At 44.0% G+C, this 25,543-nt stretch overlaps 1 protein-coding gene across 3 annotated transcripts in view; it reads left to right on the top strand.

The window, feature by feature from the left end:
• The window catches only part of ARHGEF3 (Rho guanine nucleotide exchange factor 3), a 295,758-nt gene that overhangs the window by 228,815 nt on the left and 41,400 nt on the right, over nt 1-25,543 (top strand). Inside the window, exon 1 of one of the 3 annotated variants that reach the window (XM_019724207.3) lies at nt 6,261-6,505. The exons of the other annotated variants lie outside the window; for them this stretch is intronic. Within the exon in view, the coding sequence (XP_019579766.1) occupies nt 6,410-6,505 (96 nt within the window). The 5' untranslated portion in view covers nt 6,261-6,409. Of the gene's footprint in view, nt 1-6,260; nt 6,506-25,543 lie in introns of those variants that run through there. 3 annotated transcript variants of the gene reach the window in all.

Genomic DNA, 25,543 nt, shown 5'->3' with positions numbered 1-25,543 from the left:
ATGAACAAATGAGCATCTCCCCATGTCTGTTTTGGAGTTTGGTGCTACAACCATTGGGCTAATTACTCGTGGGAACCTCTGGCCTGAGGTTCTGTGGTCAAAGTGTTTCAGAACAGGGCCCAGGTTCATTATTGGGCTTGCTGATAACTCTCACCCAAATTTCTGGAGGCCACTGCTAAAGATTCTAACTCAGTGGACCCAAAGTGGGGCCCAGGGTTATGGATTTGGTAAGTTTCTCTGTTGCTTTCATTGCAGGTGGTCTCTGGAATTATTGTCCCTGAATTCCCAGAAGTCATGTTTCTATAAATGTGTGTGTTTTCAAATCCCAGCCAGCTGAGATTTTTTCAAAACCAAGCCCAGCCTACTGCTATATTTCATTGTTATGCCCATTTCCCCCACATTTCAACTTCTCTGGCATTGGGATGTATCTTATAGTTGATCACGTGTTATATCAGTGGCAACCTTATTATCCTTCCTGGTAGTACATGAAATAGTAGCACATATTACAGTCTTTGACATCTTAGGTTTGATGAAATGTGGTATTTTGATTGCTGAGTTTATAGTTAATAGAAGAGAAAACACTTCCACTATCCAAAGCTAGAACTGATACATTTTAGATTCCAATTTCTCCAAGCAATGGTTAGTATATAAAAAAAAAAGAACCCTACATAACGCATACATTAGCTGTAGTCTGAAGGGAATAAATAGTTTTAGAGTATAACAAATTCATTGAATTCTTGATCAAAAAATATAAAAATGCTCTCAAACATGCAGACTTTCCATAGAGTTTGAAGACCCTTTGTACAGAAAGTATTCTCAGGGCTGGCTTACATCCTCTAAGCAAAATAAGCCTGTTGATAGCAATCAGCTAAAATTGGAGAATGTCAGGATTCTTATTGCAAAATCTGGAGTGAAGACGGGTTTCTGGTCACATACACTGTACAGCCATAAATAGTACCGGTATGTATCAAAAAAATGGTCAATCGAACCCTTTGGGGTTTTTATTTCATCACTGAATTTGCATTTCTGTACCCCAAAACAGTTAAATATGGTGGTAAAGATTGTCTTGGGAAAGACCAAGTTTTGAAACATTTTTCTTCCCTCCCCAGTTTCTTCTTGAAGTATTATCTTTAATTTACGGGTCTTTTGAAGTGCATTTTCGTTTCTGAAGCGATGTAAGACAATTTTCTGTCCCCCATCTCCCATACTGCTTTACTCCCGTATTCTTCCTTATTGTCTTGTCCTCTTCATGTTTTATGAAATCTGTTATTCAGTGAAGAGTCAGGTTTGGACATCAGGGAAAGATTCTAGGCAGGTCAATATTCTGAGGCTTCTTGGCACTTAAGAATTTTTTCCTTTGCTCCACCATACCTAAACTCACATTTGGCATTAATCAATGATCTTGGTCTAAAGAGAAAATATCCTTGAGATCAAAACTAAGAGATTCTCCTAGATCTGATGCCGTATTTCAATTCTACTCTCTCTTTAATACAGGGTTTCTCAGTAGTGGAATTATTGGCATTTTGGACCTGGTAATTCTTTGTTGTGGAGGTGGCTGTCCTGTGCATTGTAGGATGTTTACCAGCACCCTAAGCCTCTATCCATTAGATGTCACTAGCACCCTCCCCCAATGACAATTAAAAATGTATCCAGACATTGCCAAATGTCACCTTGTGGGCAAAATCAACCCCAGTTGAGAATTGCTGCCGTAATGAACCAGAGACTAGGAAATGCACCTGCCTGTAGTATATCAGGGCAAGACAGATATTCATTCTTTTTTTTTCCCCCCCAAACACAAAGTCTTGATTATTTTGGCATTATAGTTAACAATGCGCAGGATTAGCACAATCCTGGGAGGAAGAGAAAGATTCTATCACTTAACCGGTTTTTCAGACTTGTTCCAGAAAATGAAATCTTTAAGGGAATGCAAGAATGAAGTCTTCCAGCTTTAGACGACCCAGGGATGTTTTTTCATAAATGTAGCCTGGAGCTAGTGGACCTATCCCCAGGCAGGGGGAAAGTCATAATATTAGTATCATTTTTAGATATTATCAGTGCTTCATTTCTGCCATTTTTACCTATCTGGCAGTAAACCATAGTCCTGATCACTCAGAATTCACTGCCAGAACTTATCCAGGCTTTTAACTCCCCTCTCCCATCAAGACTGAAGTTGCAAAAGGAGAGGGAGCTTGGTCGTTACCTGGGAATGTTTCCCAAATGGCAGGGGAGAGGTGTTGGTACTCATGTGTGTCCAACATGTAGCTACACGCCCATGTTAGATGAGCAGGAACAGAAGAGATGGCTCCAGATGCCAAGGAAGCAGATGAAGTTGCGTGTGTCTGGAGGCCGGGCTTCGGAAGATCGGCTGCTGTCACTTGACCGCCTTCTGCAATGCAGAGGTTACAGTTGAAAGGCCATGTTTTAAGGTCAGCCATGTTTTAAGGTCAGCCATGTTCCTTGAGCAGGTGTATATTACACACCTTCCTGGCATAGAGGTTCAGGAATGGATAGAGAAGAGGAGAGGAGAAATATAGCTAGTTCAGCACCTGATTTGTAATACACACTCTTCTGTATTCGATGAATGAATGGATGAATGAACAAATGAATGAATGAACACATGAGGCTTTAAGAAAAAGAAGAATGCACTAACCCTGATGTTAAGTATAATGCTGACAGGACAAAGCATCGTCCCATTGGCTGAGAAGATTGTCACAATCACTCTAATTTCTTAAGTTTTAGGCTTATGCTGGCTTGTTCTGCTCAGAGTCATGGCATTGGATTTGAGGAATTGATTGATGGTCTTCCAGCCATGCCTGGCTGTGTGCTCAGCTAAAAGGAGCTAATAATCAGTGGTGGGCTTGTATGTGGAGACCCACCACTTCCACCAGCAGCACAAATGAGCCCCGCTCGGCCCAGGCGAAAATGCAGGCCCTGCTCTTGGCACTGTTCCTGGAAACGCAGAACAGACTTCTTTATTCCAGTCTCCAGGCTTCTGGCTAGTGAGGAACACTGCCTGGCTGTGAAGCGTTTTATAGGATTATAACGGGTTGGGCCGAAGGCGAGTTCTGAAAGGCACTTTGTGCTGTAGGTTTGAGTGAAGCTGACTGTTAGGGCAGTGTTCTTCCTAAGGCCATAAACACACACACAGGCAAGATGGGGAATGCCGGGCCCTTGGGGCCAGATCAGCTGGGCAGCACTGCAAAGTTGGGCCACTTCCCTCAACTGTGACACCGGCCTCAGGGGTGTGCTTGGAAGCCCTCCTGTAGAGCTGTCTGCTTCTGGCAAAGTTTTTGGTCGCAGACACCCCTAATTGGAATCCTAGGCAAATGCTGAAACACAAATTCTGTTAATATGGGAGTTTATCGCACACTGGGAAAGTTCTGAAGTCAGGGCACAAAGGTGGAAATTGCATGGGGTCAAAAATATCTTTGAAAATCCTTTAAATGTCTCAAGGACCACATATCTGGTTTGTGTACACCCCAAAATTGCCGGCTTCAGTTTATAGGCTCTATTGTACCAAAACTATGTGAATATATGTCTTAAACACCAGAATCCTCCTAGTCATGTTATGAGAAGCTTGGAAGCATCAGACCTCCCAAGGGAACTCCAGATTCCCATTTTTCCTTTCACACTCATTTTGGGGCGTATGTTTGTTTTGTTTGCAGCACTATTTAAATTGTTACTGGCCATTAGCTAGCAATCTCTCTCTATCCTTCCCTGCACCCTCTCCCTTCTCCCTCCCTCCCTTCCTCCCTCCTTCCCTCCCTCCTCTTTTTCCTCTCTCTCCTTTCTCCCTGTACCTAGCATGTATAGTGAAAAAGATTTAAGTTTACTGCACAGATGTTGTGTGACCATTTGTATTGATTGATTTCTATGGTCCCAGATCTTCTAAGGAGGGGCAAAAAAAATGTTTTAACCCAAGAAAGTGGACATGGCAGCCTTCTCATCAACCAAATAAGACTCTCTCTTTGCTCTATGATAGTTGTACTTAAACTTGAAGCTAAAGTCCCCTCTCCCCCTTAGAGTTTATTACTGCACTGGACTTATAGTGGGTCAGACCTCCTGCTCAGCCCTGAGGATCCTGCAGGGAGTCCAGTCCCAGGGCTGTCACTCTTTTCTTTACCGAGTGCTGGAAGTACACTTCCCAACTGGAAGGCAAGGCCCAGCAAGCTCCACCAGGGATCAAAGCCCATCCTCCAAGGGGCCAGAGTCCTCTAGTTGGGATGGTGGGCCTGTGGGGGCCAGAAAAGCAGGGAGAGGAAGGAAGTGAGGAGCAGCTGTAGGTACTTCATGGCAGCCAGGGAGCCCTAAGTAGGCATGTCACCACCTCCTGGCCCTGCTCTGGCTGCAGAATTAACCAGGTTGGGTGCCCTTGGAGATGGCTTTCGCCACATTCCCCCACCAAGCTTGGCCAAGTTTGTGGGGGGCACCTGTATAAGCACCCCATCAGCACAGCTCAGGCTAAAAGGACACAGTTGTGTTCGGGAATAGAGGTAGGAAAAATCAGTGGCCCTGAGGCACTCTTGCCCACTCCAGACCTCTTCTTTGACCACTTCTTTCCCACTTAAGGGTATATAGTTGAGAGAGAAAACTCAGGTGTTCTCTTTACTCTTGGTTGGAACCCACTCATTCAGGAGGCTCCTTCACATTTGTGGCAATAGTGAGGCTGGCAAAACTGGGCCAGGTTCTCCCTGCTTCCAAGGCAGTTTGTCTATACTAGTTGGGCAGGGCAGTGGGTGAATTTTGTGCCAGTGTGCGGGTTTGGTACCTGATATGAAAGGGTTGTGTACCATGAGGTTTCCGGTCTGGAAAGTGGGAATTCTTGGATTCTGGCCTTAGCTAGAAGCAGAGAACACTGAACAGGAACTAGATATTTCCCTTCCCATTACCTCCTGTACACCTAAGAAGTCAAAACCAAAGACATCATCTCCCAGACCACCACTTGCTATGGCCATGTCTTTGATAAGGATGGGGAAAAATTCAACAGTGCAGTCTACAAAATAACTTCTGAGGTAATGATCATTTTAGTACTTTAAAAATTAATTTCTAATTTCTCAAGTAACACATGAATATATGTTATAAAAAAATTTAAGAACATTAGCTATAAATGTCAAATCTCCTTTGTCCGCTACCTTGAATCTTTTTATACCAGGTACCCTCTGGCACTGATTGCCTCCCTTCAGCCCCAAGGGAGCTCATAATATGATTTTGCTGTGGATCCTTCTGGATGGTTTTCAATGGTATTTACCTACATGGCTCTATAGAAAATGTATGGTATTCTTTTGTAGATGTGTTTTTAAAGCAAATGGTTTTGTACTGTGCTTACTCTGTAATTATTAACTGAACTTAGTACATTGGAGATCTTTCCACGTCAGACCCATAGACCCATCTTCTCTTCAACTGCTGCTGAATGGTGTTCTATAGTGAGGGGAGTTTAAGTATTCTCTCCTGATGGACACGAGCTGTTTCCAGTTTGGGTTTGTTTTTTACTGTCCATAGAGGGCTGCAGCGAATGTGCTCATTGTTCGTTTACAATGTGTTTCTCCCGTAAGGCCTGATGGAGCTTGGTCATTGAAGCATAGCTTTATCCTTACAGACGCTGTCAGATTGCCCTGAAAGGCAGGCAGCCTCTTCTCAGCCTCTTCATATTTAAAAATGGCGTCAGAGGAAAGGGCTTGAGGGAACTCTCTAGAAGTGGAGGAAATAGTTCCTGTCCTGATTGTGGAGGTGGTCACAAGTGTTCACATTTGTGAGCACTCAACTAACTGTACACTTAAAATGGACGCATTTTACTGTTTGCAGACTCTATTCCAGTGGTGTTCGTTTGGAGAAAAAAAAGTGGGTGAGGGGTGAGGGGATCACTGGCTGGGAATAAGGCAAGACAAAATGCCGCCTCTTCTTAAGGTGGGCTTTTAAAATGCTTGCATTTCTCCAGCTGTTTCCCTCGGCCCGGCTTTTGCTCAGGCCTCGGCTCTGCGCGCTGCCTCTTCCACACAGGGAGTCCCTGGAGAGTTCGAGTGCATCTGCCTCTGGGCCGGGCGCCCCGCAATCGCGTCCCCGTAACTGGGGTCCCGCGCGCCCGAGGGAGGTAGGGGTCCCGCTATGGGATCGCCCCTCACCACCCTACCGGGTTTTTGCAGGACGGCACCTGGGCACTCCCGGGACGGGACGAGTCGGGGCGGAACCGAGCTGGCGCCCCGCTCCACCCCAGCTGGGTGGGCCCGCTCGAGGCTCCACCCCCCTTTTGCGAATTGCCAGAGTAGGGTTCCTCCGGACTAGAAGCCGGCTGTCAGTCTTCGTGTCGCCGCCTCCGCCAAGCACTGCGGAGCTGGGGCCCCCTTTCGCCTGGGAGTTTTGTGGTCGCATCGGGTCAGCGGTGACATCCCAAAGGGCAGGCCCGGCTGCCGCCATGGTAGCCAAGGATTACCCCTTCTACCTCACGGTTAAGAGAGCAAACAGCAGCCTGGAGGTGCCCCCAGCCAGCAGTTCGGCCAAGGACGCCGAGGTACGGACCTCCACCTGGACCTCTTCGGTCGTCTGTCTCTGTCTCCATCGCTTCCTCTCTCGGCTCCCTCCCTCTGTCACTGCCTCTCTGTTTCCGTCTCTCACTCGGAATATTCCTCTCTTTCTCTCCATCTCTCACCCACTCTCTCCCGCGTCTCCATCTCTCAGTCTCTTGCCTCCCTTCCCTACCCTCTCTGTGGATCAAGTATGAGCCACCTTCTCTGCCCTTATCCATCTTCTCCTCCAGGAAGCAGCAGCCTCTTTTTGGCCCTGCCCTCACCCCCTTCTCTCTTTTGCCTCTGGCAGCGCTCTTAGACCGTCAATCTTCTGTCTAGACCCGGCAAAGGGGCTTTATCCTACTGTATCAGCAGGCCCAGTCATCAGGGAAGAGTTACCCTAAGAGCTACCCTTTAAGCGCGGGGTTTCTTCTTTCCTGGATTAGAGGGGCAGTGGTAGTTTTGGGGGACCCTTCGGGATATCTCACCTGTCAGGCTTGGCCTTGCAGCTGTTTGGCAAAAAGATAGGACATGGCACCTCTGCTTGTCACCTGTGGCCAGTGGGTGTCATTCAGCGGAGGTCTCGGGGCTAAATGATGATCTGAGGTCTTCCCACATGAATCCTGAAAGTGAATTAAACTCCTCAGGGGGGTGGGAAGCTGTCTTGTGACATGGGGAACATTTCTCTTTCTGGGAACTTTCCTGTGCCTTGTGGGTGATGTGAGGGAGTTCTCCTGGTTGGTGTTTAGTCTGCCTTTCCTCCCGTGTGTTATATCTCTGGCAAAGAGTTCACTGGCCTTAAAGGTTGGGTTCAGCGGGAGGAGAAAACGTCCCCGTGTTTCTTTCAGGGTTTTAAGGAGTATGGTTGCTTTCCCTAGTTGCAGTTTTGCTGTGACTAAGCTATAGTGGAACCCACAGGACCCAGCTCATCGTTGCCATTCATGTGTGGAGAGAGAGATCTCCACTCTCCCCAACCACGGACCGGGGAGAGTGTGGAGGCTGGTGTGCATCTGGCCTTGTCGCAGCCTTCTTGGGGGTTCTACCCCCCTGGCACCCTTGAGTCTGCTCAGCTGTGTGCACTTGGCTCACTGAATTATGTATATTCAGGAGGATAGCATCAAAGATTCATTGACTCTAACAAGAGCTGCTCCAAGCTGACAAGAGTCCATTCTCAGGTTGTAGATGAGTGCAAACCAACTTCTCACCCCCAGTCCCACCCCACACCTCAGCTCAGTTGTATATCTTCACAGAGAGTTTTTGTTCCTAGCAGCTGTGGAAGTGTTATGGCCCTAGTGGTATTTAGACTCTTATTTAGGTGGACAGGAGAGCACCTGCATAGAATTCAGGTTGTTCAGGCTTGGAATGAATACAATGATTTTTCGATGGGAACTTCATAATTTAATAACTGTAAGAGCAGTGAGCCTAGTGCCCCTCAAACTCCTTTTGGAAGGAAACAAAGCATAACCAAGTTTAATTAATACATTGAATTGGGTCAAAGAAAACAAAGAAAAGAATTGTAAGAATAGCTCTGGACTCTAACTAGTCCCTTCTTGCTATCACTTAGTCCTGTGTTTTTAAGTAGTTTGGCTAAATGCTTAGGTAAAATTCTTCTGCTTAGTCTTTTCTTATTCTTATTCTTAGAATATAAATATATCTGTGTATCACAAATGTGATGGAAGAAATAGATCGCCAAATTTCAAATATTAAGTTTCTTCATGGTAGCTAGATCCAGATTACATAAATGTGACTTATTTTCATTTTATGAAGCTGTCCAGGTACAGGAGTAAGGATGGGGGAGGAACAATTTTAGAAATAGTTGGTAAATATTTTTCAGGTATCACCACTGAAGATTTTGTTTAAGTGTCTAAATCCAAGTACAGGTATCTCTTACGCGCTACACCTCTTGAGGCAGAGGTGTCCAGTGCAGTGTATCTCCCGGCTTCATTGATGTGGCATATCACTTCCTGATAACGACCACAGGCAAAGTTGGCAAAAGAAACCTAAGCGAGTTTGGGGGCCAGTTTTCTGGTTTCGTTATCGGTGCCAAAGACAGCCAACTTTGTAGGCCTCACTTCTCCATAAGCAGTTCCCGATAACTAAAGTATATTTTCTACCAGCAGGTGTCATCAGTATTTGTGTTTAAAAAACAGTATACATTAGTTGGCCTTTTGAGGAAACATGATTCTGTACTTGTTTTATAAACGAGGTATTGACTGTTAGCGCTATGAAAATAATTTAAGATTAGTCATTTTCTTTGCAGAAAGGATGGGGTTATAATAAAAAGAAGAACTGGCGTATCCAAAATCCTTTTTGACCTTCAGAGGCAATTGCAGCAGAGCACCTGTGCCCTTTAGACATGTAATGCTGTTCCCTCAGAATGTGTTGTAAGGAGGACCGTGCACATGGTGCTGCTCGGGCAGGTGCCTTCTAGCGTTTGATTTTGTCCTTGCAGCCAGCGTGCTAGGGAAAGCCATTTAAGGAAAGGCTGGTGGGGAAGGGGTGGGTGTCACCGATGTGCATTTGATCCTGTACATTGAGGTACATTTGAGTGCAAAAGTGCAACAATAAACTTTCTCTTAAAGGCAAACAACAAAATTTCTACTCGAGATTTAAGTGCTTTGTAAATTTTTTTGTTTCAATAATAGTTTCTGGTGAAAGAAAAAAGATATAGTTTTACATTTTATTTTCTTTAAAGTATCTATTTCAAATATTAGAAATATTCTACATGGATTGTGATAGTAATGTAGTACTGCTTCTTAATCTAATGTTTCTTATGACATGGGTGTACGGGTTGGTTGCAAATGTTTAATTTTAATGCCCGTAACCAGCTAGATCCTTCCGGCACTAATCATGAACTGTGGACTCTAAGGAGCTCAGTTCAGTGGCTCAAGATTTTCACAGAGAAACATGGTATCACGTGAGCATCGTTAGACTTATTTCTTCTGATCATTCATAGAGCTTTGTTCAGGTGATCTCTGTTTTTATGCTTTGGGGTGCTCACTTCCCATGCCAGGAGGGACTGGTCCTTCTAGGCATGTTAGGTGCTCTGATGTCTGATCAAGTCACTAAAAGGAACGATGTTAGCACTCACTAATTACACTGATTATAAGTTAAATTCAGTATTTCCCCGTGGTGAGGTTTGCTCTTAAAGAAAGAAGTCTCAAATGACCAGATATGTTAGCTAGGGACGCTATAGCCTGGTAAGAAGGTCTTCAGAGTTTGGAGTCCATTTCATTTTTAATGAAAATACAAAGAGATATTTCTATTATTTTCTTTCTAAGAATATATGTGACAATTTGATGGACAGCTTACTTTTGGTTTTAAGGTTTACTATCTCAGATGTTGGTCAAGATTAAGCCAGATTTAGTTAGTGGTATTTGTAGTTATTGCCCTTGTGCTTTAAAAGTGTCTGTTCTGATTTTGACTCAGCCAGAAACCTTGGGTGGCCCTGGCATGACACCTATCTAGAGATGATGGAGTTCTAATCTTTCGAAATACCACATTTAGTGCTTCACTTAAGACCCCAACCATGTTGTAAGATTAATATACAACACGTATTATTCCCCCCACTTTATGAATAAAGACACTGAGGGGAGGTGACTTGCAGAAAACTATAAAGAAAATCAGCAGCTGAACCAAGATCCATTGCCATGCTTCCTCATGGATTTAGTTCAGTGTTTAGTACCAGTCTACTTCGTGGCATCTAAGGAAGGGTGTTAATCTCTGAGAAGGAAAGGGGGGTGGGCATGCAAAACTTAACAGATATGTAAAATACTTTTGAATATTTTATTTGAAATATATAATCTTGAGTACTTTATGTAACTGAGAAGTTACCTTTAAGCTTTAGCTCTAAAGAGCAAGGTGGACCCTAGGCCCCTGCCATAATTTATGCCCCAGTCAGTCCACATATGTATGTGAAAATTGTATGTACCTGGAACTATATTCCTTGCATGCCAGCTGGAGCATTAAAAGGGTCAACTGGTTTCCAGTAATTTATACATTTCTTGGAGTCTGTATCATACAGTATTCAATTGACAGTATATCCAACCACCTGCGTGGAGGTAGTTCTGAGGAGTTATTGCAGTGTTCTGGGATTTCTTTCCCAAACGACTAAATAAATAGATTCCATGAATTGTGTGACCTCCGATCTTACTGGGTGGGGAGCCACACCGAGTTACCAGGTAAAGGCCATCCCTTGCTGATAGGATTTGGTTATGGTCACCTAGCCATGATTCTGAGGCTTGTTCAGGTGGAAAAGTCTGGGGGTCTTGGGCCTTCAGAATGCACATGAAGTAGGAATAGATTTATTAGAGGAAACTATGTTGATTTTACACATGTACATTTGAGGCTTTTCAGGGCATCGTCTCTGGACTACGACTGCCTGGGTACTGTTGTCACCTCTACCACCTGCTAGTGTTGTGGCCTTGGACAAGTTACTGAGTCTTTCTAAGCCCCTGTTTCCTCGGTGGTAAAATGGGGATGGGATCGTTCTACCCCCAGGACCACAGTGAGGGTCAGTGAGATGAGGCATGTACAGTGCTTGACACACAGTAAGTGCTCAATACATATCGTCATCAAGACCTCTGCATCTCAAAAAAGATTCCTAAAACAATTTTAAGAACCACGATCGCCATTCTAATTTCCTGATGCTGTTTGATGTACAGCAGTGCATCAGGGGCCTTACTGTAAGTCCTCTAATCATCCGCACGACAATTCTGTGAGGTTGGTATAATTGCCCTGTTTTGTAGGAGAAACGGAGGCTCAGAACTTGGTAAGTGGCCTTTCCACAATAGCTGAGCTGGTAGGTAGAGGAGCCAACACTCACACCCTAATCTGACCCTGAAGTCTGTACTTCCTCAGCCACTTCACATTACCTCTAAATGACTAAATCACTGGTCTCTTCACCACATAACACATGAAGGATGAACCCTCCTGCTGGAGCAAATTGCTTCCAGGTCAAAGGCCCATTTTTTCCTGAGTATCTGGGTAGAACACCTCACCATTAGTCAATGCTTCTGTCAGCCCACTTCCTAGAATGGCTACGACCCACAGAAGTGGGGTTTGCAAGCCTCCATTTGGGAGGGTTTTGGTAATTTCCGTTTTGTATTTCTCAACAACAAGGAGCTGGTCTCTGGCAGAATTCCGCATGCTCAGCTCTGTGGAGGTGACACAGTTAGTTCTGTAATTAGTCATTTTGCTTATCTACATTCACCACTGGCCTTCCACGTAAACCAATAACTGGAAGGCCCTGACGGCCAGCTGGGTATTTGCAAATTGTGTCATTTTTCGCAAGACGCTCTGCAAGTGCCTGTAAAACCTTGGACCAGTGCCAGTGTTTTCATAACAACTGAATGAAAATAAATTACTGATCATATCCTAATTTTGCAAAGCCCTGTGCACATGTAATTGTTATTAATGGCTTGTGTGTATTTGAAAGGGCTCCTGCATTTGTGATATGTGCATGCGCATAATTTGTCCGTGCTGGTAACAGGTACAGGTCACACGCAAAATGAGGAAATTGCTGTGATTGCCTTGCCATTTTTTTCTTGTTGTGCTGGCTGATGGACTCTCAGGAGTGAAAGGCAGTGGTTTCGAATGCCTTCCATTTTTTATGAATTGACACCACTTACTGGCTTAGAAGAGGCTATGTCACAAGTCAGGAAAGGCTTCTGAGCCTTTGACTGGCTGGAAAAGGAGTGGGTTTTTCTAAGTCTGGACTTTCTGTATTTGGGCCATTGTGTCCCTTTGCAGGAAGGCAGCCCAATTATCAGGAAATTTCAGTTAATCGAAGCTGAACCAGAAACCTCATGGTAAATTCACTGGATGTGTCTTTCTCTCTGTTCTTAAGATGAAGAGGAAAGGAGTAACAAAACAGGATTTTTTCCCCCCGGAGATTTATGAAACAAACAAACAAAACCAGCCTCCAGGAAATGACCTAGGGCCACTGCATCAGAGAAACTCAGAGTGGGAAAGGCCTGTTGAAAACATGGAGCCCAGTCCTAATTCGCTCCTGGATCCGTTCAATTTCTGCTTACACACCTGCAGGGACAGAGAGCTCATTACCTTCTAAGGCAGTATTTGTTCAGTGTATATCATGAGAAAATCCTTTCTTAGTTGTAATGTTGCTTTCTGGAGCTGAGTAGTATACAGTAATTGTTATCCCCTTAAATATTTGAAAATTAGTCTTTCTCCCCATCTACTGCTACTCTGTGCGCGCGCGCGCGCACACGCATACACTTACCCCAGGTGCTTGTCTTCTCCTGGCTAGACTCCTGGTTCCTCTGACATTTCCAGAGGGAACATACTGTCCAACCTCTTCCTCTCCCTTGCTTGTCTCTACTGGACATCCTCAGTGAGCCTGGAAATCTTGAGTATTGATCATCGAGCCCCAAGGCACTGTATGATGCTGTCTCAACAAACAAGGTTTCTTTTGTGCTTAATGTGCTTCCTTAGACAAGAGAAGTGGACTAATGCATGGAAAAAGAGTTTTGAGCTAGAGATGACTAAAGATTAATATCTTTGTCATATAAATAATTTATACAGCTATAAAAGAACCCTCCAAGAGATTCATTGACAAATTGGCAATTCACACACAAGGAACTATCAAAGTAAACATTATTTAAAATGTTCACTCTAATAGAAATCATAGAAATGAAAAGGCAAATAATAATGAGGTACTATTTCATACTTGGTTGATGTCACAACTATTTTAAAGAAAAGCTAAAACCCAACGTTGGGGATGTTGCAGGGAAAGACACTTCTGTGTGGAATGAGGGAACTTGTCAGTGCAAATTAAGAGACAAAAAGGTTCAAATCTTTGGACCCAGTATTCCAGCTCTTGGGGAGGTGGGGAAGAGCTGTTTGTCCAAAGTTGTTCATAATGACATTATTTGCAATAAGAATGTTCATGTTTTCTGTTTGCATTTTATAGGTTTCAAAGCACTGTAATATTTTTTGCCTCCCCTGAGGATAATGATCCTCCTTTTAAAGATGAGGCTACGCACAGTCGGAGAGGTTCAGTGAGTTTTTCCCAGGATCATACAGCTGGGAATGGCAGAGTTGAAGCTTGAAGTCCAATTGTCTGATTCCAGTCTAACATCCTTTCCTACTTATTTATAAGAGCCAGAAAAGCCAACAATCTCTCTGACTATAATGAAGGAAGGGCGCCATGTACTCTGGCCTCTGGCACAAAGGTCAGTGGCATCATTTGAGCCATTACACGCCCACAAACAGAACTGCCCTAGTGTCCCTGGGAAAAATAAAGAGGAAAGAAGTTGAGCATAATTATATACATGATGTAACCAATTTAAATACATATATATGAACATGGGATATAGAGAAGTGGGGGGAAGGGAAGTGTCAATCAGAGTACTCCCTCTCTTTTTCATATGCTCACTAAATGCATAGAAATGTCATCTGTATTCAAATGGCAGTCAGTTCTTTTCATGTGCATTATGTCCTTTGAACCTTGCACCCGCTCAGGGAGCTGAGTGAGGCAAGGACTGTCCTCTTGGTTGTCAACTGAAGAATCAGATTCAGAGAGATTACGAGGCAGGACCTACATGTTAGTCTCTCCTTGCCTGGCCTTGGCCTCTTGGCACAATGTTGTCTTAAGCCAGTCATGTTCCTGAGTGAATTATAAACAAGCACTATTTTCGGGGTGTTCAAAGTGAACCCCATTAAACTTAGCCAGAACACTGCACTCAGTCACCTTGCCTGGGGGGGGCCAGTGGACTGGTGGGCCCTTCCCATGGCCTGCACGCTAGTCGATCCAAGTGCAAGGTCTTACTTTATACTTGATGTGAAATCCCTGTTAGAGTAAACAAAAAGCCCACAAAGGATGGATAGATACAAACTTCTATCCATGTAGATTGACACCCCTTAGAATGTCTTTCTCAGCTCTGCAGATCTAATTTGCGGTGGAGGTGATAATTAAATGGTAAGAAGAAATAGAGCATTTCCCTGAGGGTACTGTTTCTGTAGATACCACTAGAAATTAGCAACCTGACTGAATTAAATAAAACTGAGAGCCTATATGTCAGGGCCTTGAAAAAAAAAAAGGAAGTTAAATCTTTAGCAGGTGCCACAAATTGAGGAAGATGCCACAGAAGGGAAAAGGGAACCAGCTGGCGGTGGAAAGAGATAGAGTTGGGCCTGATGTCCAAGGGGGCCACAAGGTAAGACATCCCTTTTGTGCTTTTTGGCCCCGACACAAGGCCAGTGCAAGTTCCCTTCTCCAGTGTGTTATCTTACATTGAAATGCTAACATTTCCTAATCCCCACTTGACGCAGGCATGTCAAGAACAACCCCAGGCAAATACAAAGATAATTAAAGGTCACTGGTGAAGACTAGTCTTATTTTTCACTTCACGAAGGTTGGGCAGGGGTGTGGGTGGCTCATCAGTATCTTGTTAGGTTTTGGCAGTCTTGGTTCATTTTCACACACCTCCTCAGCCCTTTTCCTTGCTGGTTGGTGATTGCCTTGAGGGCTTCTGGGTGTGATCTTGCAGGAGGGGTCTGAAACCACTGTGAAGAAGGAAGTAGAGTGTTTGAAGAGGAAAAAATTGGTGATAGCTAAGTGTCACCCACAGACACCAGACACGTGGTAAAGAGGCACCTCCTCGTGCCTCAGCAGTTCCATGGAACCTTACCCAAGCACCTAAGGAGACAGCATCATAAAAGACACCTGGTTTCTTCTTGCTAGTCTCCGAATGCTTTCATGCCAGACTTTTAAGAGTCTAGGAGAATGAGCGTTGTTCTGGTTCCACATCAAAGAATGATGGGAGCTCACTTTGGAGGACTCTTCAGTGCTCCTCTGAATTTCTTTAGCAGCATTTATTTCTAAGCTGTTTCTTAAGCGAGTTCACTGACTAGTTGGGGATACGGCACAAGTAGGCTCAGTGTCGTGGAACCTCCGTCTTTGTTTCTGGAATGAGTGGACTGGGCTAGATCGTTATTTCCCGGAAGGTGGGTTTCATACCACTTGTGAGAGCGCAAATGATACAGGACAAGGTGATACAGAGACAAGACACGGTAATTTTGAATCACTTTCCCTTTCCAGTTCGCTGCCGGATCTTTCTGATTATATCAAGGAGAAAATCTCAGTTTGCTAGTGTGTCTTTAACACCTTTCTGTCACTTGCTCATTTCCCTTTTTAACGAAGTGCAGCCTTCAGGCTCTGAAGCTTCAGGTAGGCATGAGTGTCACAAGAATTTGACAATAGGGTTCATTTTTTAAACTTAGTTTCTATTTATGGCGGGTGATAGTGATTTTCCGTTTAAGGCAGTAATATTGTTTATTTGTACAATAAGTTTACTTAAGTAAAAAAAATGAATATTTTAAGAAACCATTAAGTACATAATAGCTCAGGTGCCACAAAAAATTGTCAAGATAGTACCGAGAGTCTGAAAACAGTGCATTAGGCGTGTTCTGAGGCCATTCTAGGATTAGAACTCTGTACCAATAAGTTCTGAAGTTTAGGCACAGCCGCTTACAAACTAAACTTGAAATTTGGACTTTGAGCACAGGACCCAGATTTCAGATGGTAAAGATTTTAAATAGATTGAAAATTGGCTTTAATGTATCATTGGAAATTATTCTGGACTAGATGTTAGCCAATTTGAAAAAGTAGAATTGGATTTCTGTTCTAAAAACAAAAATCTTTTTTTATTTATTTCAAAGCTTCAAAGAAAGTTCCAAAGTTCCAGCTGAAATCATTTAACCCATCTTCTTCCTTTTTTCCTTTACCCCGAGGGAAGGGTTGAGCAACAATTTGAAGGTCGGAATGAGCTGAGTTTGAATCTCTGCTTGGCCACTTGTGAGCCCAGAGACCTTGGGCCAGTGACTCATCATGTAAGCCTCAGTTTCCTCATCTGTAAAATGAGAACTTCGAAGGGCATTGTGGGGATGAAATGGGCATTCAAAGGGCTTCCACAGAGCATGTGCTCCGCAGCTCATGAGCAGCAGCGGCATCTATTCTGCATGTTTATCAGTTGCACGGAAACTGTGGATGGTCTTCCCCACCAAGCGGTCTGCTGGGAGGTCACTCTTTCCTTTAAGGAAACACCCACCCAGTTTCCCAGGGATTCGAGTTGGCACTGGGCATTGTTTTAGAAAAGAACAAAAGATGTTCCAAGCATACTGGCACGCTTCACATTCATTCCTGCTAGGCAGGTGGCTTTCTAGTATTCTCATAATGACTTTTACACAGGGACCTAGGGTATGAGCTCTGGGTAGAACGGGACCCCGGTCACAGGAGATGAGGAGCATGTCATCTGTCCTCAAGGCCAGCTCCCACCTGACACGCTTCATCTGGGAATCTTAACCAAGCTCCTACTGAGGGCACAGACCCAGGGAAGGTGCGGATTAGTTTGCTTTGGGAGATCTTCATACCCTGTTCATTAGCAGGGCCCTTTAATTATAAATAGATCCTTTGTTGGAAATATGGGGAAATGTGGTAACGTGATGGATATGAGTTGGTGAAGAGTTAGACAACTAAAAATGACTCCTAATGGTCTTTGATTGTTAGTAAGTATTTACTGAGACCACACTCTAGCTAGCATTCCCCCCCCCCCCCTGGATTTTAAAAAGAAAAGAAAAGAAAAGGAAGCAAGAAACTTGTGCTTGAGGGTGACCAAGTTATCCACAACCCTGACATTCAGGCAGTGATTGTTGATCAGCGGAAGGCGGGTGGGGAAACAGGCAATCTCTTCGGGGAATTGGGCCCCCTGGGAGGGGGAAGTACTGGGAAGTGGTCATCCAATGAGCCCCCAGTGCTGGATGGTAACACACCATTACCCAGGTGTGCCCTTAGGGGAGCATTGACTGCTGGGGCACATGAACAGGGCACCTGTGCACCTGGCTGGACACGCTAAGATGCAGGGGGAGGACAGCAGAGGGGCCACAGACTCCAGAGTGACAGGGCTTGAATGTTGAAAGAACAGCTTCTACTTTTCCACTCCCTGCCGCAGTCCTTTGCCTCTACAGTCTTTGTTTCCTTTGGGGCTCTCACCAGGCATAGGACATGAGCAGTACTGTGGTTAAGAACCCAGGCCTCGCTGAGCAGCAGTCTTGGGCTCAGTCCTGGCTCTGCCACTCACTACTGGCTGTGTGACCTTAGGCAAGGTTCTTAACCCCTCTGAGCCTCAGTAGCCTGCTTTGTGAAATGGGTATATTAGTAGTACTCACTTAAGAGAAGTCAAGGAAATTATGCCAGAAAACACTGTGGGACAGCGTGGCAGGAGCTCACCTTCAGTATTATTGCTATTGTTATTTCTGTTGTAAAAGGAAGTTGTGTATCCTGGGAAACCAGTGCAGGGGTAGCTGGAGGGCTTTCAACTCAGGTAGATTTGAATTCGAATTTCGGCTCTGCCAATTAATTACTGGGTATGACTTGAGGCAAGTCGCTTCCCTTCTCTGAACACCTGCTTCCTCTTCTATAAAACAGGGTAATGAGGGTGGCTGTACGAAATAGATGAGTGAGAGTGTGTGTGTACCCGTTCATGTGTGCACATGCCAGCACCCAGCACAGGGTGACTCCAACATTCCTGGTGCCTCGTCCTCCCCATCCAGGGGTCCTCATTGCCTACATTCCTTCTCTACTTGACAAAGTTAATAGAGTCACACCTGGGTCAGGTATGGAATGACCTCTCTGTTTTTAGAAAATGGCTAGAATCTGTAAGTAGGGGCCCTGGCAGCATGGCAGCATGTAATTTATTTAATAGCAATTCGGGAGGCTTTGCAGGCTCAGGCAGCCCCTGGCACCCACTGCAGAGCCCTGCTTTGAAAATTCAGGAGCAGCCCAGAGCCTGACTCCCAAATGGTGGAGCAGAAGGAGGAAGCGCCTGCCCCATAAATGAGCTTTCCCTCCACCCCTGGGGAACCTTGTCCAGGGAAATCTTTGCCAAGTTGGACCCCCTGTATTCTCCTAAAGGAACTCTCCCCTCTATGGATGGCCTGTGCTAGAAAATTCATGGGAACTTTGCCCCTTTCTGCCACAGGAGTACTTTATCTCAGGAATAAATAACATTTTTCTTTTACCACAAAACTGCCTTTGTCTTTTCTGGAAACTTTTATTGGCACCCCTTAGCATTGATTCTCCAGTGGCTAAACCAACATTTTTTACAAAACCAAACACAGTCAAATCACAGGTTTGTATTTACTTTTCTTTTAAGTCAGCTGCCATTGCCTACTGTGTTTCCCCAAAAATAAGACCTAGTTGGACCATCAGCTCTAATGCGTCTTTTGGACCAAAAATTAATATAAGACCCAGTCTTATTTTACTATAAGACCGGGTCTTTAATATAATATAATAATATAATATAATATAATATAATATAATATAATACAATATAATACCAGGTCTTATGTTAATTTTTGCTCCAAAAGATGCGTTAGAGCTGATGGTCTGGCTCCGTGTTATTTTCAGGGAAACACGGTATTCATTTTCCTTTTTGTGTCTTTGTAAGTGAAATGAACTGCAAGTGACTTGGGGAGCAGAGCTGGGTCTCTGAGGCTTCTGCCTCCTTTGTCGTGTGTGATACATTCTTTTTCAAATTCACATGCTTCTGAATTTTAATAGACTGTAAATAATGATACATCTAGTTGTACATTAATTGCTGGGAGTTAGAAATAACACATAATCACTGTGTTTCAGGGTTGCAAATGTACAGCACTGAGAGCCAGAGTTCGTTAGGAGCCTTTGGAAAAATCCATTGTCAGTGGGCGTTTTTTAATTCCTGTGATTAAAAATGTTTTACAGAATGAAAACTGTCTCAAATAAAGTCAGTCCTATGTTCTGTGTGTGTGTACACACACACACACGCACACACACCTCCCAAGGAATAACATTTTGAACCTATTCATCTGATCAGTTGTGGGGTGTGGGGGCAGCCGAAAGCCCCTATGAGTCCATTAGAGATTACCTACCCCACAGTTTCCAAACAGCGTGCTCTGTACCTTATTTTTCTATATACCATTGCTCAGTGGATGATAAGATGTCAACTGAAAGCCAACACCAGGCAGGTTTTAAAATTTTTTCTTTTATTCCCAATGCAGTCAGTCCTTTGTGGCAGTGTGACTGGTAGTGTTTCCCATTTTGAATAATCAGATTTCAGTGCATTCTGTTCTCAGTTGAGAGCAGACCGTTCTGTAACACCCAAGTGCCGAGTTCCTGGTTCTGAGTGCAGGCATGTGCTGCTGAGCTTGCACGGGGACCAAATGATCTGAAGGGATAAATTGTGCCAGGAGGGACAGCTGGGTGTTACCAAGGAGCACAGCAAACGCATTTTCTGTTTCTCTCTGGAGGTCACATCTCTGCAAGGTTTCTCTGCTCAAAAATCACTCTTTCAAAAAAATCCTACATTGCTGAATTATGGGCTAGAAAAACTGGTCTCCGATCTTGGCAGATCACAGTACTATCTGGGATTAGGCAATAATAGGAACTCTGATACTGATTGGCTCAATGATAGGTGTTCAACGCATGTCAGATGTTAAAGGTGGAATTCCTCTCCAAAATAACATGTTACCTTTGGCATCCAGAAGGGAAGGGTAGGGAGTCAGACCTTAAGACCCACTTACTTGGGGTGTCTTCCCCCACTCAGGTTCTTATCTTGGGATTTCAAGCCTGAAGTTTTCCTCTCCTCCGAACCGATCCTGCCAAACCACGCCCAGTGTTGCTCATCTAGCCAGAGCTTAACTAAACAGATGATAAAGGTGCAGGAAGAAAGGGAAGGTAGGACTGTGGCATCAAAATACTAGTCTCATAGCTACCCATGGCCTCTGGGGTCAGAGCATGTCATTGGTGAGATTGTGACAGGTGAGAGGGAGCTCCAGCTTTGTTCCTGGGGGTCCTAGGGAAAAATCCAGTGCTGCTGGGAATGGATGAGGGCAGGAGACCAAGCGGGGGGCAACTTATGGGGCAGGCTTATACCAAACACATTACCGAGATAATCTCATATCATCTTCCCAACAACACTGTGAGGGGGCAGAAGAGTCACTCCCACTTCATAGGGGAGGAGACCACGCCCGTGGAGGTTACATGGTTGGCCCTAAGTCATAGGGTATTAAGGTCATAGGGTATTGTGCTCTGACCAGAAAGGTTGACTCATACTTGATCCTTAGATCCTTTGCAGAGAATCAACATATTCTTTGAGCCAGTGATAAGAACTTTGTCACTTGCTGCAGAGGCTTTCTACTTACTTCTAAGCTCTGGGGAAGCCTCAGCAAATGTCCTGAAATTACCCTTGGGTTTCTGTACACACCAGTTCGTGAACCCTGAGCGGGAGTGGAATCCCCAGTAAATGGTTCTCCCCCTCTTCCTCTTCCACCCCAGCCCAAGGGGAAGCCGGGGAATCCCTTTTACCAAGGTAAACACGTACAGAATTTATATCCCACCCAAGGCTTTCCAAGAAGTCAGTAGGAAATGACCGACTGCACAACCCCTGAACCACGAGGCCTTCCTCTGGCCCTGTGGCTGTGATTAGGCCACCACTGCCACCTCTGGGTGTCTTATTGGCATCCTCCACCCAGGAATGGGCATCTTTGGCTTCATTTTCCAGACCTGGGGATGGTTATGTCATGATGGGCACATTGCTTCTGTGGCGTTCTTGCCAAAAATAACATAACCTCCATCTAATTGTGAGAAAACATCTTCTGGGCCCAAGGCTGGCCTTCCTGTTAAGGGCCACAGAGCCACGACTCTGCTGGCAGCGCTTACCCCTTTCCAGGAGGTCAAACTTCTTTTTTCCCCCCCTCCTTTTTTTTTTTTTTTTTTTTTTTTTTTAGTTAAAGTTTACTGGGGTGACAATGGTTAGTAAAATTACATAGATTTCAGGTACAATTCTGTAATACATCATCTGTATATCACATTGTGTGTTCACCATCCAGAGTCAGTTCTCCTTCCATCAGGAAGTCAAACTCTTAAAGTGCTTCAACTCTGATCATCTGGCCCTTTCTGCCTCCCTCGACAGAGTAAGAGCTTTGCTTGACTTTCAGAAGGCAGATGTGGAGCCAGGGACCGCAGAGTGAGCTAAATATTTGGCTTCCTCTTTCTCTGAAGATCTATAGAGCCATGTTTGGGCATGACCAAAATGAGTTTCAGGCAGTGGGCTGGCGTTTGCTAAAAGGAACTTATTGGGGTGTGGGTATGCATTTCTCCTTGTGCCCAAGGTTAAGTAATGGTAACATCCTGTATAAGAGAACTTGAATGTGGTTTTCTACTAAACTCCAATATTTTAGGGCTGTTTATTAGATGTGTTTAATCTTGGGCCAATTTAACCAGTAGCAGACTAATAAAATAAATTTGGGCTTGCTGCCAGGACAAATGTTGACTTACCCTTATAATGTTGACTGAAACGAATAACTTTGAAAGTAATTGAGCAGTGAAACCTTAGCCAAAAATACAGTGTCTGAAACAGTGGTTCTGTTTTATTTTACTGGCACTGTTAAGGGATTATGCTCCGTAAGCGAGGCTGTGGCTGCCTGCTTCAGCTCTTGGAGAGTCCCATATTTTACTGAATTATTTCCCAAGGTTCTTTTTTTTTTTTCCAGCCTATAAATCATCATTTGGCAAAAGTTCATTTCCCCATAGCAGACAAGTAGGACAGGTTACATTTCCAATGTGGGGGCAAAAATTCAACGATAATAATAAGAATAAAGATCATAACTTGCTTGAGGTCTTCCCTCAGAGACAAAATGGTATGCCACGAACATTAGCCCTTTCAGAGATTGTAGTGAAATTAATTGCTTCTCCAGGGTATCCTGGATGAAATCCAGCTAGCTCCCTCCACACCCCACCTTTCCTTCACTTTGCCATTCAGTTTATATGAACATTAGAGAGCTATATTTTGCTAGCATGTGTTTTGGACTTGAAGGAAGCAGGGAAGGCCTGGAGGAAATGAAGCCAGGATGGCCACAGAAATGATCATAAAGTGTGATTTCTTTCAATCCTCATTGTTTAATTTGCATTATATGGGAAGCTGTGTTTGGGGCAGGGACTGAGCAGGTGTTCAGAGGCTCATGCCAGCATTGTCTGAGCTCAGATGTCCCCCTAATGCCTCTCCCTTAACCAAGACTCCTCTGGCTCACGCATAGACAGACTTGGTATACAGGGAATAAATATAATCTCTCCAACCTCGATGTATTGATTTTTATGGCCCTGAGGGTTGACAATTCAATTGTGGATTTGCCCAGAATATCTTATGATGTCTCCATCATATGTTTTTTAGCATTTCCATGAGGGGAGGCTAGAGAAATTGTCGCATCTTCAACACTACAATCCAAGACCCTGTCTGCAGCTTGGCCATGAGGCTGAACTAAGAGTGTTCTGTGGATTTTATTTATCCAGGCTCTCCTTATTCCCCATTAGCAAACAAACAAAAAAACAAAAATCCAGCACTTGCTTTTTTTCTTTTAAAGAAGGAAATTGGAATGTTTCCTTATAGCCTCTGATACGGAGAGAGTTGAGCCATTTCATCAAAGAGGAAATCAGATCTCCCTTGGATGCATAGCTTTACGCAACCAGACTCGCCGCTGGAGAAAATAAACATGAGGATGTGGCCTCCATCTTTGAGATTAGCCGAGACAAAGGTATCAGGGATCCTTCTGGGAGCTGTTCCTGGTGCTTTGTCAAAGTCCACCGGGCCGGTAGTTCCTTTGTTGAAATCACTGATAAGCATCTCAAGGGGGAAATTAGAGTTCTGAGTTTGAAGACCTTTTGCTCACCTTATGGGTTAGAAACCAATAATTCTGAAATGCATTTGGCTTAATCAATGAAGCCAGGTTTCCGTTGGAATTTGGGCCTCATGTTATGCCTTTCAACTTCTGGTAACAGATGACACCAGGTCAGTTAGTTTTCTGTGCCAGGAAAAAGAGAACAGAAAAAAAAAAAAAGGAAATTTGGGGGTTAGAAACCATTATTTCATTATTGTCCTTTTCTTTTTCCAAAAAATAAGATGAAGAGTCACGTTTAGTCTCCAAAGAAACTCCCTTTCCTACTTCTGCAGCCCCACTTCTCTTTCTTGCTCAGACAGCTCTGTAAAGGCCTGCTCATCGCTGCCTCTGTATCCTGCAAGCACCTGTAGTTTGCTGGGCCCTGCCTGCTGACTGCCTGCCCCCCTCCGTGTCCGCTCCAGCCAACACTGACTCTCTTGCATACTCTGCCTGGACCAACCTTCTGGTTCTCCCTGTCCAGCTGGGAGACGTTCCCCCAAGTGAAGTGTGACACCTGCGCACTTCAACGAAGCCCACTTTGCCTTTGCTGGGTAAACACTCACAGAATTGGATTTAAAATGATGCACATAGTCTCAAAGTATCTCTTCCAATATATGTATTAATTACAAAGGGAGTACAGTAGTCCCCCCCGTATCCACAGTTTAGTTTCCCACAGTTTCAGTTACCCACTGTCAACCACATTCCAAAAATATTAAATGGAAAATTCTAGAAATAATTCATAAGTTATAAATTGCACACTGTTCTGAGTAGTGTGATGAAATCTCCTGCTTGTCCTTCCCGCTCCATCCCATCCCATCCTGCCCAGGGCATGACTCATCCCTTTGTCCAGCATATCTATGCTGCCTGCCCATTAGTCACAGTTATTAGATTATCAGATCGATTGTTATGGTATCGTGGTGCTTGTGTTCAGGCAACCCTTATTTTACTTAATAACAGCCCCGAAGAACAAGAGTAGTGATGCTGGCGATTGGAACATGCCAAAGAGAAGCCATAAAGTGCTTCCTTACGTGAAAAGATGAAAGTTCTCAACTTAAGGAAAGAAAAAAAAAAATGATATCCCGAGGTTGCTAAGCTTTGCAGTAAGAACAAATCCTCTATCAGTTAAATTCTAAAGAAGGAAAAAGAAATTTGTGCTAGTTTTTTTGGTCACACTTAAAACTGGACGTTATGGCTGCAGTACCTAAGTGCTTAGTCAAGATGGAAAAGGCATTAAACTTTATTATAGATGTGTATATATAGGGAAAAAAAAACATAGTATGTATACGCATGTTGTTCAGTACTATCCACGGTTCAGTACTATCCACGGTTTCAGGCATCCACGGGGGGTCTTGGAACACATCTTCCACAGATAAGGGGGGACTGCTGTAGTAGTAACTTTACAATCGATGAATCTGGCAGATGCACCTGTATTAGTTTCATGGGGCTGCTGTAACAAAGTGCTGAAATCAAGGTGTCAGCAGGGCCATGCTCCCTGCAGGAGAATCCTTTCTTGCCTCTTCATAGCTTCCGGTATTTGCAGTCAATCTTTGGTGGTCTTTGGGTTGCCGATGAAGCACTCCACTTTCTGTCTTATTCATCACATCGTATTCTCCTTGTGTGTCTCTGTCTAAATCTCCCTCCTTATAAGAACACCAGTGATTGGATTTAAGCCCCACTATAACCTAGTATGACTTCATCCTAATTTGATTACATCTGCAAAGACCCTATTTCCAAGTTAGGTCACATTCACAGGTTCGGGGTAGAACTTCAACATATCTGGTGTTTCTTTTTGGGGGGTGAGAAGGCACAATTCAACCCATAACACCACGTTAACCAGCTGGTTGAGGTTAACATCACCAGTAATAAGATACAGTGACATAATGTACCCCAATATGCTGTACTGAGAAGGGCATATCACTTCTATTATATTCTTACCAAAAATGTATCATCTGAATCTAATCATGAGAAAACATCACACAACTCTAAATTGAGAGGCATTCTACAAAAAACTGGCCAGTACTCTTCAAAAGTATCAATGTCATGAAAGACAAAGTGATCTTGAAACACAAGGGACATTAGTGGGGAAACTGGTGAAACCCCAATAACTGCTTTAGTAGTTCAGTTAATAATGTTGTAGCAATGTTAATATCTTAGTTTTGATAAATGTACCATGTTATGTAAGATGCTAACATTAGAGGAAGTGGGGTGAAGAGTGCACAGGAACACGCTGTACTATTTTTGCAACTCTTCTATAAATCTAAAATTATTTCAAAATCAATTTTTTTTAAAAAAAAAGAGAGTGCATACATTGAGTGATCAGACAAATTCGCCGG

This window comes from Rhinolophus sinicus, chromosome 5 (assembly GCF_057876585.1).
Source record: "Rhinolophus sinicus isolate RSI-liver-muscle chromosome 5, RSI-T2T, whole genome shotgun sequence".
NCBI lineage: Eukaryota > Metazoa > Chordata > Mammalia > Chiroptera > Rhinolophidae > Rhinolophus > Rhinolophus sinicus.
Note: the sequence above shows the minus strand (reverse complement) of the source record. Positions and strands in the feature narration are given on the sequence as shown.